This window comes from Pipistrellus hanaki (assembly GCF_964339955.1).
Source record: "Pipistrellus hanaki genome assembly, chromosome: 1".
In the NCBI taxonomy this organism is placed as follows: domain Eukaryota; kingdom Metazoa; phylum Chordata; class Mammalia; order Chiroptera; family Vespertilionidae; genus Pipistrellus; species Pipistrellus hanaki.
In genome coordinates this window covers 169199894-169214501 of record NC_140503.1, presented here as the reverse complement: position 1 = coordinate 169214501, position 14608 = coordinate 169199894, and the positions used below count along the sequence as shown (strand labels likewise).

The following is a 14608-nucleotide window of genomic DNA, read 5'->3' as shown; positions in this document are numbered from 1 at the left end:
AGTGGATAGAGCGTTGGTCTGCAGAATGAAAGGTCCCAGGTTCAATTCTGGTCAAGGGAATGTACCTTTGTTGCGAGCACATCCCCAGTAGGGGGTGTGTAGGAGGCAGCTGGTTGATGTTTCTCTCTCATCGATGTTTCTAACTCTCTATCACTCACCTTTCCTCTCTGTAAAAAATCAATAAAATATATTTTAAAAAAGTAAAATAAAAGCTAGGTGGTAGTAGTTTAAGCCTTCATCCTTAACAACATCAAATCATACTTTGAACCTCGAACTAGATGATTTTTAACACGTTCAAAGATTTTATTACTAATCTTCATTCTATACTATCCTTGTTGTTGCTGTCATAGATCACTCCATCCATGTAAATAACACCATCTTCCATCAGTGTGCAAGCCAGAAAAGTGTAAAACATGGTGGATTCCTCCCTTTCCCTCAGTCCCCTGTCTGATCTTTGGGAAATTCTATTGATTCTACAGAAATACTCCCTTGTTATTGCAATATCCACTGTCCAATGCACTATCGTCTATTTCCTACACATCTACAATTAACATCCTGCTGGCTTGCCTGATCCTCTCCAGTCTGTTCTTCTGAACACAGAAAGTGGTCATGGACAACAGGAGGGTGGGGACATGCATGGGGAGGGGTTTGGGATGGGAATGAGGGGATGAAGACAAATATGTGATACCTTAATAATCAATAAAGGGGGGGGGGGGAACAACAATCTACCAACATGAATTACTTCAGTGCAATGAAATAATGTTTTAAAAAATCATTTTCTTGTGTTCAGTTCCCTTCTTTGATGCTCTAGTAAGTTTATTATAGAATAATTTCTGGGGTTTTTTTGAGACAGAGACTGAACCAATTATCCAACCTTTCTAATGAATTTAAAAAATGAAAGTTCTTTTACTTCTTTTGATGGTTATAAAACCTAAAATGAAGCATTTTTTTTAATTCTATGACACCTATACGAACTGTCTGATATACTATATCCACTTCTACTTTCTTGTCAATAGATTCTACCTAGAAAACCTTTACATATGTATTGCCCTTCAAAAAAATAACAACAAAGCAAAATAAAGAAACAACAGGTAAACAAATCCCTAAAGACCCAGCTTATCTCCATATTTTCTGAAGAATTAAATGATCGATGAGCATCTTGTTAAAACTTTACATTTATAAACACACAAACTAAATCCCAGGAAAGGACAGGATTCATTTAAAGTCACAGAGCCAACCAGTGAACAGAGCTCAAACCCAAGCCTCTGCCTCCTAAGTCCCAGCTGTATTCCCTTCCCTAAAGTCTTACAGAATTTATAATGTAGCCTTTTATTGCTCAAATTTTAAAATTTCCCTTACATTTCTATTTTCTCCTCAACTAGATGGTAAGTTCTGTGAGGACCAAGGACCATATTGAATATCTGCTGCATTACTCCAAGCTCTCTCTCTAGTCTGGGCACCAGTTAGAGGCCTAACGAGTCTTTCATAATTGACTATCTTGCTAATGGGAGGAGAAAGCAGCCAAGGGGTACGATGACCAATGCAATTGGGAATAGCATCTCTACAGATGCTTTTAAATATTAGGTAATACAGAAGTCTAAAACTTGACTGTGTACTTCCGCGTGTGCATATAGCATGTATAAAGCGCACGACTTGCATCTACTCATTCAATCCTCCCAACATCTCTAGTAAGTCCTATCCTTTTTTCTCATTACCCCGATGGAAGCCTAAAGCAGGCACAGAGAAGCTAATCCATGTACTCAAAGTTACGCAACTAGAATCATATACACAGTTAACAGCCAATAGTTGAGCGCATCCATTTAATTCGCAGTGGTGATGCTCTACACACATTTATTGACAAGGCCAGTCTTTTCTTTCTTGTGTGTGTGTGATAATTGGTCTTCATGACAGGAATTAGTATCAATGAACAAATGAAAAGGTATTGGAATTTCTAGACTCATCTTCTGTTTCAAAGAGACACGGTATATATGGAATTATATAAACTGACATCTCAATGAACAAAAATATATTTAACATATAGGCTTAAACATTAGAATAAGTAAAATCATGATTAGTAAGATTAATACTTTTCTCCCCCCAGTAGAATTATTTGAAATTTAATCTTAAGCATGGAAAAAAAAAAAAGAAGGTAACAACATAGTTGCCCAAAGAGATTACATTTATAGACAAAAGCTGAAAGAACCCTGACTGGTTTGGCTCAGTAGATAGAACATCGGTCTGTGGACTGAGGGGATCCTGGGTTCAATTCTGTTCAGGGGCATGTACCTTGGTTGCGGGCACATCCCCAGTAGGGGGTGTGCAGGAGGTAGCTCATCAATGTTTCTCTCTCATCGATGTTTCTAACTCTCTATCCCTTTCCCTTCCTCTCTGTAAAAAATTAATAAAATATATTTTTTTAAAGCTGAAAGAAACAACTGGCTTAGGTAATATATTTGACAGATCAATATAATATGCATTTCATATTCTAAGGATAAAATATGTAAAATAGATTGCACTACTATCTCAATGATCTTTTAGAAGTAAGTGATTTCTCCTCAATTTTTCTCTGTCAATTCACAAGGAAAAAAACCAAAACACTAGTTTGAGAACACTGACTAGATTTCTTCTGGATGTGATTAAGGCTCATAAAGAAGAAATAAAGAACAAATTTAAAGAGCCTTTATGAATGCATTGCAGCAGCACTGTGCCAAGAGTTGACTATGCTTTGAAAAATATATTGCCTTCATAATATAATACTGAAAAATATCACTCTTATTCAAAAGCTCTACCAAAAAGTATCCCAACAGAGTTATCAAGCCTAAGTCATTCTTTATCATTCCAGTATACAAAACCATGCTAAAAGAACTTTTTATCCCTTGTGGACCACATCAAGGCAGGCAGACTAAGCCCTGAGAGTTTTGATTGTTCCCAAAACAAAATGAGAAACATAATTCATGTCACAGTTCCACCACACTGTGACTTCTTAAATTTATCATTCCCCCTTGATGACAATAGAAAACTAACTGATCAACCAAAAGAAATGTGTGCTTCATGTTTCCTTCATTTTTCTCACTATTGTATGTTAACTGTATAAGTTACAGTTTGCATTTAATGCAGTACAGACACATTCTGGGAGTGGGGCACATCATGGGAGGGCTCACGTAGATTTTCAGAAGTCACTAACAAGGCAGATGTGAATTGCAAGATAAAAAAAAAAAAAAAAAAAAAAAAAAAAAAACCCTCAAAAAGGAGTCATTACTCACAATGTTCATCAGGGTGAGGAGGTAGTTTTGGACGTGCTCTTTGCCATGGAAACGGACCACAGAGTCATCCACTCCCAGCAGCACTTCAATGTTGTAATCGTTGTCTCCCGCATGTCTGCGGCGCCTGATTGTTTGGTTCAGCTGCCGGTCAACATGGTGGTAAACAGTACCTAGATCTTCAAGGCCTTCCAGCGCCGACTCTAGAAAGATATAAAGAAGAAAAAAAATAAATAAATAAAAAGAAAAAAGAAAAAAAAGAAAGAAAAGCTCAGGCATTTCAGCTTCCCCAGGAGGTCTTCCAATCACGTCTTACAAGAAAAGGCTCTTCTAGGGGGCCCACCGCCGTAATTCATAATCACGGAGACACCGGTTTTCAGTTAATTCTGTAAGTAATGCGCGCAGCCACATGCTCAGACAGACCGCCTGTGGGTTCAGCACGGAGGGAAAAGTGATACTGTTGTGCAGAAAGCAGCGTGGCCATGTGGGTCTGAGTGTTCCGTGAGGATAAGAGCAGTTTCATCTTCCTCTCGCTGCGTCCCCAGTACAGAGCAAAGAGAGTGGGGTACAGAAATCTGCTGGCTGCATAGTTATTAAATAAATTGAGATTATAAATAAAAAACCACGTGCTAATTATTTTATAGAGGTTAACTGAAGTAACTACAATCATAGAGTGTAGAATTTGCGTGTCATACATTTAAATCGCTTTTTCCCAGCAGCCTTAACTTAAAAATTCAGTTATAGTGTGGCAACACAACCGCATCTAGTGATGTAATTATCAGTCATTGTATATTACTTTATTTATTCTGAATATGTTTTTCTAGTGAATGCTGTGAGGGAAGAAGTGGATATACAAGGTACATCCACTTAACATCCAGTTAACACTATAGATCTACACAACTGTACTGGCCATTATTTGAATAGATTTAAATAGCAGGTCATTTCAATTGCTAGATACCTGAATCTATGAGATGCCAAAGTAAGAAAGTAAAAAAAAAAAATTACCCATGGTTAAAGGAAAATAATAATATAAGCAAATTTTAATTGTACTTTTGGTTAAAGGAATTACATTTTTTTTTTTACTTTCCAAATGGAAATATACACCAAACACACAGTTACACACACGTAGAAGCATATATGCAGATAAATAAACATATAGATATACATATTCTGTCTATTTATCTATCTAACTCTCTGGAGAAAGTGAATTGCATTCTAAGGTTCCAAATATCTAAATGATATGCTTTCAGATTGCCAAATATTCGATAAATAAAATATTTTTTGTAGATTGAAAAATAAAACCTATCCTTTGAATACTAAAATAAAAAGCTATACAAAATTGCTGTTGTAAAACTGAAAGCATATTCATTTCCATTTCAAATATATAAAACCTGGGGAAAATTTTTTACACACCGCCTTGATGTCTAAAACAACCACATATCTAAAAACACGTCTGACAGAACCATGTCTGACTCACACTGTATATGAAGGCTTATTTAACGCTGACCTGAGGCCTGTAAGCTATTTGAATTAGTGTCTGACATTAATGAATAGGCATTTTCCTCTCCACCTTTGTGGTTTTAGTAAAGCTGAGGGGTAAACAAAGATTCCTCTTGGCCAGAAAGATTGATGACCAAGCCATAGCCACGTGGGATTAGAAATAGTGGAAGTACAGATCCCACTCGCACCCTTCCCACTTAAAAAAAAACAAAAAAAAAAAAAGGCAAGCAAACAAGAAACACCAACATCCTCCCCTGCAGTAGGGCCATAGCTCTTAATGTAACTACTCAGATTTGAAAGCTATACTGTAATTCGCTTTGACCGAAGCCCAACTGCTAGATCATTAGATGGGAATTTTCTCCTCATCAGGGAATCACACTGGCTCCACAACACATAAATAACTCTCACCACCATCCACATCAAATGAAAAGCTTTCCTCAAAAGTTGTTTTTGAGAGTTGCAAACCCTCATTGAAGGCAAGAGGCTACACATGCAAACAGCTTTACTATTCAACCTCAAGTCTTTTCACACACTTGAGAATGTGAAAGGTTGTGATTGCGTACAAACAGAAAATTCATACATGAACTCCCACTTCTAAAAATGGTTCTTTTTTGGGCAGAACTGTCAGCGACCACATCCAATGGAAATATACCAGCAATGTCATCATATCATTAAGTCTGATGCATGAATGAAGGAGGCTGAATACTTGTTTCAGAGAGAAGGTTCATTTTGCTGGAATACACCCTTGGTTTGGCCTTTCTACCTCTCCTTGAACAGGTAGTTTTCTGTAAAGAGAAGAGAATCTCTGTTTCTCTCTCCCACTTTCCCTTTCCCTCTCTCTCTTAATTGCATGGAACCTAGGGAGGAAGGAGGACTCTTTTTTCTTTCAATAACTGCCTTTATTCAATCAGTGATGTACAATGTTCCTTTTTATTATTACTAGATGGGCATTGCCAAACATTTTAAAAAAACAAACAAACAGGGGAATTTATTATCTATACACATCTCTGTTATTTACAGATAGTTCTGAGTCTACAAATTATCTTCATTCATCATAAAATTTTCTCAGTATGCCCACTTTATAATATAATGGTAAATCAATTAATAGTACAGGCGTTTAAGCAGACATACCTAGCTTTAAATCCTGGGAGTGTCACACCCTAGCAGTTGCTTTTATTTAAGACTAGGGGCCTAGTACATGAATTCATGCACCTTGAAAGGAACTGTGGACCACGAGGCTGTGTGGGCACAGGGGTGGGTCTTGGCCCATCTTCTGCACCCTACCTGGTACCTCCCACTGTGGTCCCCAGTCCCCTGTCTGCTAGCAGCCCAGCTCCCACTGCTGCTGCTCTTACATGCTGATGGCACTGGCCCTGCTCACACCCATTGATTGCACAGAGCAACTGGGGCTGGTGCCAGCAGCAGGTACAAGAGGGGCCAGTGCCATCAGCTGCTGCCCTGATTGCCCCTCTGGAGCAGGGGGAGATGGAAAAGCCCTAAGGAGCAATCAGGGCCGGCCCCAGCAGTGGGTACGAGTGGTGGCTCCAGCACCGGGTGCTGGCAGCAGGTGTGAGCGGTGGCTCCAGTGCTAGCAGTGGGTGTGAGCAGGGCTGGCGCCACCAGAGACTTGCCCCAATAACAAGGACTGGCGCCGCACATTGGTCTGGTGCCTCGCTCACCTGCTCCACCATCCCATTGCAGCTGACACCCGCCATGTTCCATGTGCAGTCCCTGGTGGTCAGCGCACGTCATAGTGACTGGTTGTTTGGTAGTTCCACCATTCGGTCAATTTGGATTTTAGGGTTTTATATATATAGATGCCTAACTTCTTTGAGCTTCATTTTCTTCGTCTGTAAAACTTTGCAGACTTGCTGTGATGATATGATTAATGATCACACACACACACACAAAAACACACACACACACACACACACACACACACACACACACAAAAAAAAAAAAAAAAATTGTGCACACTGCCTAGATGTTAGTGCTTAACAAGTATTATTTACAGCTACTTGTACAATAATGATGAATGATGATGTGATGATGGTTTCCCACTAAGAGAAGACATCATTTTTGACACTTCCTACATTCTATTTTGTATATCGCAAATCAAATAGTTATTCTTTTAAAACAGAGATGAGGAAAAATCTTGAATTAGTGAAAGAAACTCTGAACTGCTGGTAACTTTAGAAAGACTGAGAGTAACAATATCTCCTGCAGTGCACAAAGTACACACAAGAGAGAAGAATCTAGAATGTTTATGTTCAATGTTAAATTAGGATCAAAATCAATGAGACAAGCTTCATTAATAGATTATAAACATTCAGAATTGGAAAGAGTTAGCTTATAGATGGCGCTGATCTTCATCCCACCCACACTTATTGAGTACCCACCCATGTGGGAGACCCTGAGAAGGTAAACAACTACTCGGCAACTTCTCCAAGTGGAACCACTGGGAACCACAAAGCTGTACTGGATTTATAATATTCAGAGTATAGTTGAATTTTATCATGTAGTAAACAATCATATAGGCTTGAGTCACTTTCCCAATTGCTAGGTTAAGCAGACCTAATCAGAGTGCTAAACCATGCCCTTTACTAGAGTTCACACCTCTATAAAGCATCGGCATTAAAGAACTAACACACTTTGACAAGTCTCTGTATAGTTCTCCATGGTCTCTTCCCTTCCCCTCCCTTCCTCCCCTCCCCCCCACCCCCAGTAGGAATAGCAACATTAAAGCCACTATTATTCTAATCTTGTCAAATCACTCCCTAGCAGACCTGTTCAGTGCAAAGGGGACTGAGAGGAACCACAGGGAAGTCAGCAGGCAAGTTCAAGAAGTGAAAGCTGAGTGACATTTTGCACTGGGTGCTGCAAACTGTGGATCCTGATGGCATACTGCTACATAAGCACATTAAGGGGACTTGAATAGCAGTGACAGACGCAATAACAGAATTAGCAGGAAAACTGAGCATCTCAAAATAAATAAGTCACTGCACTAAGTATAGGGGTGCTACACCTCCTCACACTTCATTCCAGAAAGTGACTCTCAGTACTTTTCATGCTTTTCAGAAATATCAAATGCAACCCCACTTAGTACTTAGATTGAGTGTGTTCTCTCTCTTTTTTTTCTTTCCTCCAAACTCCTTGGAAAATGGAAGTTTTTGAAATTTACCTGAGGAATTAGGATTACTATTTTGGAAACATTTTTATTGTATCCCTTTATATACCCCCTACCTTTCCAATTGCTGTATATGAACTTTCAGAAAAAGGAATCATCCTATAATATAAAAGAAATCAATATGACTGAGCAGTGGAACGACTAGTTGCTATGATGCACACTGACCATCAGGGTGCAGACACTCAACGCAAGAGGTGCCCCTTAGTGGTCAGTGCACTCCCACAGTAGGAGCACCGCTCAGCCAGAAGCCGGGCTCATGGCTGGCGAGCACAGTGGGGTTGGCAGAAGTCTCTCTGGCCTCCACAGCAGTTGGACATCCCCCAAGGGCTCCCAGACTGTGAGAGGGTGCAGGCTGGGCTTAGGGATCTCCCCAAGTTCACGAGTGCCCTGGGCCTCTAGTTTTACTATAAAACCTGTTTTTATGGAAATAAAATATTTGGGGGCAGGGGGCATAGGTAAAGTATAGTTATTTTAGTGTTATATAGAATTGTGTTACCTCAGAATTTTGAACTTATCAAGCAGAAAAAATAGAATATGAATTGTTTTGCTGATTATGGATATTGAAGATTAAGACATTTTCAGAATGGAATATGGCATGTGTCTATGCCTAATTATCTTTACATTGCAGGATTGGGGAAATCATTCTGCACCCCAGAAAAATCCCCATGGTCTGGAAAATGACAAGAGACAAAGATAACATTAGAAAGGTACAAATTTTTATCAAGTTCTCAATGTGATACAAATAGATTTGGGGTTGGAATGCAATCTTGAGCATCCATATATATATAAAAGCCCAAGTAACCATCATGACCAGTCTACTGGTTGCTATGACATTCACTGACCACAAGGGGGAAGATGTTCAATGCAGGAGCTGCCCCCCCTCAGTGCACTCCCACAGCCAACCTCCTATGGCTGGCCAACCTCCTCTGGTCCCTCCCCCTGGCCAGCCTGCCCCTATTGGCCCCGATCACGGGCCAGGCTGAGGGACCCCACCCATGCATGAATTTGTGCACTGGGCCTCTAGTGTTATATAATAAAAGGTTAATATATGCAAATTGTCCCCTTTGACGGGGAGTTCAACCAGGGTGGGGGACTGGCCAGCCAACTGCCCATGGCCCCTTCCTCCAGTGGGCCCAGCTCAATTGACCCCAACCGAAGCAGGCCGGCTGAACCCCACCCTTGTACAAATTCGTGCACTGGGCTTCTATTTCTGTGATAAAGGCATGAAAGATTTGTCAGCCCCATATTCTAGTCTCCCCTTCCTAAGGAACACAATGTCAATTTTATTTGTTGTGGCAATAAATCCAGCTATAATAGAAGTCATTCCCAGGCTCCCCATGGCCGAGGACCACAGAAGACTAAAAATAAGCAAGCCACTGTGATGCCGAAACCGGTTTGGCTCAGTGGATAGAGTGTCCGCATGCAGATTGGTCCCAGGTTCGATTCTGGTCAAGGGCATGTATATTGGTTGTGGGCACATCCCCACTAGGGGGTGTGAGGAGGCAGCTGATAGATGTTTCTCCCTCATTGATGTTTCAAGCTTTCTATTCCTCTCCCTTCCTCTCTGTAAAAAATCAATAAAATATATTTTTTTAAAAAAGAATAAGTCATTGTGATATGAGCAGAAGTTTAACTTGTTCCTCGGTGATTTAAATTGCTTGTATGGAGAGCTCCCAGGAAGGCTCCCCAAAGGAAGGTGATTCATTTTGGTAGGTTCCCTCCCCTTTGTCCCTTTACTCAATATTTCTTCCTGCTGCCTGGAAACATGGGCACGCTGTCAGGAGTTCTATGAGGTGACACTGGAATCAAGGCAAGTGCTAAATAAGGCAGGGCAGCTATAAAAAAGAGCTTTGACCCCGCAACGACATGACACTACCATTCCTACCCTGGATGAACTGCCTCGTGCCAGACTTTACACGAGGAATATCACTGCCCTTGTGTTTTGGCCATGTTTTGGGTTTCTTTTTTTTATGTCACCAAATCTAGTCCTAATAGATATGACACTTAGCACACCTACAACCTTTGGGAATGCAAGCTAATTTTCATGTGAATAACTGAATGATAAAGCAAAATTCACTTTACCAAAATGTTCCATAGTAGCTTTCTCCATAGTCCATACACTTCAGAAAATGAGAATCACAATGCTTTGCAGTATCAAAAATACAGACTGAGTTTAGATGTAGAACTTATGCATTATTATTCAACAGAATAGTGATGAAAGTCAAGTGATTTTCCAATGGCAGGTGGAGATCCTAAGGTCAAATCTAAAAATAGGCATAAAAATCCAACTAATGTCATATGATAACATCAGAGTGCAGCTAACTTAAATAATTGTGTTATTCTGATTGTATGATCGAGCATCAGTAATTTTTTAACTGATATGTGTATTTTTAAATCTATATCATCAAACCCTAAAAAATATACAATAACAACATCTCCAAATGTATGGTGCCACCATTCTAGCAAGATATAAAATGTTTTAGTGAAAAGCAGCTGAATCTTTCACCAAATGGGAAATTCCATAATGATACTTCAAAGAACTATATTCAGGCCAATTTATGATGTCAACTCAGAAGTTTCATTAGGTAACTACTGCTATTTAAAAAAAAAAAAAAAAAAAAAAAAAAAGGACATTACCATTAAATGAATATTTGTTTCCATGATTTCTTTTCCCCAAAAGTTCTAATTCTAAAATACATGTTGCTTTTGTTTTCACTGACTACTTTAAGGGATAACATATGGCATTTTTAAAATGGAAAACTTCTTACTTTTTAAGTGAAAAGTAAAAATGCTAAATGCTATTATGCTTTAGGTTTGCAATCATTAACCAAAAATACAGAAAAGTCACCTCAATGTCCAATACATAGAAAATTCTGACTTTTAATAAGAATTTCTTATGTGTTAGAAGACTTTTGTCTTTAAATAAAGAAAACTTCACGTAAAGTATTTTAAACAACCAGAAAGCGTGTTTGCCTTACAAAACACCCAAAGGCAGGGCAGTTCCCGGGTTAATCGGTCCGTCAGCAATAAAATATCACGTAGCCATTTTCCCCATCTTTCTATATCTGATATTCTTGGTGTCTAGGTGTGATCTTCAGATTAACTTCTTTGATTATTCCCAAATGACTACATCAATTCTAGCAGTGTAGCCAGGTACAACAAATTTTACCTTCACAGGTCTTCCTTAAGAGTAGAGAAAAATCTTTTCTAGAAGCCCTCTAGCACATTTAACAACAATTTTCAGTGGCCATAACAGAATCAAATGCCCATGTAGAAATCACTCACAAATAAGAACAGAACCCCACTATGTCTTAGTCCAATCAGAAATCAACCTCTGTGACTGAGGCCAGCCTCCACTGAAGCATATATTTAGGAAAAGTGTGGGTTTGTGAATAATAATAAGGTCCTATTTTTAAAAATTAGAGGTAGAACCTTAAAATAAAAGGCGGGGGAGAGGGGAATGGAATTTGTACAGGCAACTCACACTGCTGAATCCTCCATTTCAGATCCTCCTCACCCCACCTTTCCTAGTAACAGTCTTCCTCTGGTTCCTTTTATTCTATCTTAATTTGTATTATACAGTTGGTGGTTAATTTTTCTTATTGTAATCTGTTGCAGAGAGGTCACTTCTGCATTCTTTTAGCCTCATAATGTTTTCAGAAAGATACAGTCCTTCATTTCTGGAGTAATGAACTCTATTCATTGTTGCTCGCTCAGCCCCATCCAAATCATTTCTTGAATAAATCACTAAAATGTTTGGGTGTGGGCTGAGTTGCTAGACAAAATACAGCATTTTCTGATAAACTCCAATTACAGATAAATAACAAATTGGGGAGGGAGGGTAGGTATGTCCCAAACATTCATTGGGGGCATACCTAATACTAATTGTGCAAGGAGAGTAAGATAGAGAAACATCAATGATGAGAGAGAACCACTGATCAGCTGCCTCCTGCACACCCCACAATGGGGATATGCCCTGACCCCGGGAATCAAACCGTGACCTCCTCGTTCATAGTTGATGCTCAACCACTGAATCATGCTGGCTAGGCTGATCCTGTATTTTTATTTTCGAAATCTGGCAACTTTAGGTGGGAGGCAACTATCATTCTCCAGGCAGCCCATGTAGTTACGTGGATTCTGGAAGACAGTACAGTTTTCAATTTTCAAGCTTTATCACTGTATACAATTACTAGCATTCCAATAAATGGTTCTTTTCCTCTTGATTATAAATTATATTCTTTCTTCCTTATGGTGTTTGTAATTGAGTGCTGCTAAATTGAAGAGCAGAGGAAGAGGTCCCCTCGCCCAATTTACTAGATTACATCCCAGCAATCTCGCCCTACTAGAAGTTAAATTGCATAAAGAAAGGTAGGATTCCATTCTACAGCTGTGACTTTCAAAGCTCAAATTTTTATTTCAGTTGACTCTTTGCCACTTTATTAAGGATAAAATATTTCTTCACCTCAAATTTCCACAGTAATTCTACTTGAGCATAAGTTTTTCCTCAAAGGCCTATTCAATGATTTAATATAAATTTAAAGAAGTTGTTTTATCCAAATTATGAACATTAACAATTGCATGTATTTTTTTCAATAAATGTTTAAAGAACAGGGATCACTTGACCAGACACCATTCTCATCACTGGGAGGATAGCAGTGGACACTGGGAGTTTAGCTTGCCCCACAGACTAAATTTCCAAAGATTAAGAATGATGAGGCAGGGTAAGAAGAATAAAACAGAATGAGGAAAGCAAGAGTGACAAAATGAGATAGTCACAAGATCTTTCATAGTAAGGTATAAGTATAAAACTCTTAACATACAACATTCAAGTTAAAGTTAATAGCACTTTTTCATTCAAATAAAATTAACAAGCCAGCCATTCTTAATGTGAATTTCTACTAACCAGACATATTTGATAAAATAAAACTATTCTTAGTCTAAGGAATAAAATATGCCAGAGGAAAGACACAGTTAAATGCCTTTAATACATTGTCCCAGATAGTACTGATCACGTGGCAGCAAAAAATTGGGGGTATACTGCCCTAATTAGTTTGACATAGTGGATAGAGCATTGACCTGTGGACTGTGGGATCCTGGGTTTGATTCTGGTCAAGGGCACATGCCTGCATTGCGGGCTCAATCCCCAGTGGGGGGTGTGCAGGAGGCACCCAATCCATGATTCTCATCATTGATGTTTCTCTCTCTTCCTCTCTGAAAATCAATAAAAATATATATTTTTTAAATTGGGGGTGTTTTTATATCTATTTCTTTTTAAAATGTGGGATACTTAAAGTCTTAATAGCTGTTTTGGTGTTTTATCTTATAATTCTAACGTTTCAATCAGTTCTGGGTTGATTTTGACTGATTTTTCTCATCAACATGGGTTGCATTTTACCGCTTCTTTGCATACTTTCAGGAGATATCGGACATGGTAAATTTTACTTTGGCTGCTGCATGTATTTGTATTCCTATAAATATCCTCTAGCTTTGCTCTTAGATGCCTTTAAAATACCCGAAAGCAGTTTGGTCCTTTCAGATCCTGCTTTCACAATGTATTAGTCAGGATCAGACCAAGGTTCATGTAGGGCTAATTATCCACAATGTCTGAGGCAAGACCCCTCTGTGTGCTCTGCCTAGTGCCAGGAGAATCATGGGATAGTCCCGTCTGCCAGAATGGAGAAAGCCCCTTTCCCAGACCCATGAAACGGCAGGCACTGTGGCCTCTAACCCTTGCAGATGCTTCATCCCCAAGCTTTGGATAGTTTCCTCACATCAATGTGTGTATCAGAGCTTGGCGAACTCCTAGCGGGGAACCTCCTCAGATCTTCAGAGCTCTACCTCTGGTTTGCTCTCTCTCCTCCCATGCTCAGGCCCCTGAACGCTGAGCCACCTTCATCTCCCAAACTCTCAACTTTGGCTTCTCAGCTCTTTCCCGGCATTCAGACTGAAAATTCTCCAGGAAGTAAACTGGAGGAAAGCTGAGGCTCACCTCACTTGCTTCTCATCTCTTAGGAATCACTGTCCTTTGTTGCCAGATATCCAGTGTTTGCAGATGATGGTTTCTTATATTTTGTCCATTGCTGGTTGTTTAAAGGAGGGAAACTCAGTCTCCGTTACTTCATCTTGGCTAGAAGCAGAAGTTCACTTAATTGGATTTTGCTGAGAATATATGGTGCTTCAAAAGCTTAGGTGACATGACTTAGAGTTTTCTATAACCATTAAGCTATCCCTAAATGACTATCTATACACATTTACTTGGACTTATAGAAGTCAGGTAGTAGTAAAATGTTCAGTGTAAAAACCCTGACATTGCTCTTTCAAGTAAAAAAAATATCATACATTCATGAGATATTAAATCTCCTTGAAAACGTCTTTGCAATACAGGGTATCATATGCAAGAAAGAGCAATTTAAGGTTGAACAGCCTTTAGTAAATTTCCAAAAAAAATCTCACTTACCTTTCTCATAAAAGCTGTCCATTAAAAGCTGGCTGAGCCAAAAGGTACTAAAAATGTGTTTACAGAAAAGAAAAAAAAATGTCTTCCAAGAGTAGCCAAAAAAAAAAAGGCTGCTTTTTACTTAACAAAAACACAGAGAGAGTTCAAAAAATTAAAGCCTTATGAAACATAGGTATTGCCTTATAGTCCAAAGAACATGATATT

General features: G+C 39.1%; 1 protein-coding gene across 2 annotated transcripts in view; it reads right to left on the bottom strand.

The window, feature by feature from the left end:
* The window catches only part of ADAMTS3 (ADAM metallopeptidase with thrombospondin type 1 motif 3), a 237137-nt gene that overhangs the window by 47388 nt on the left and 175141 nt on the right, over positions 1-14608 (bottom strand). For both annotated transcript variants that reach the window (XM_084889724.1, XM_084889723.1), the window contains exon 5: positions 3264-3463. In XM_084889724.1, the coding sequence (XP_084745850.1) occupies positions 3264-3463 (200 nt within the window). The remainder of the gene's footprint in view (positions 1-3263; positions 3464-14608) is intronic.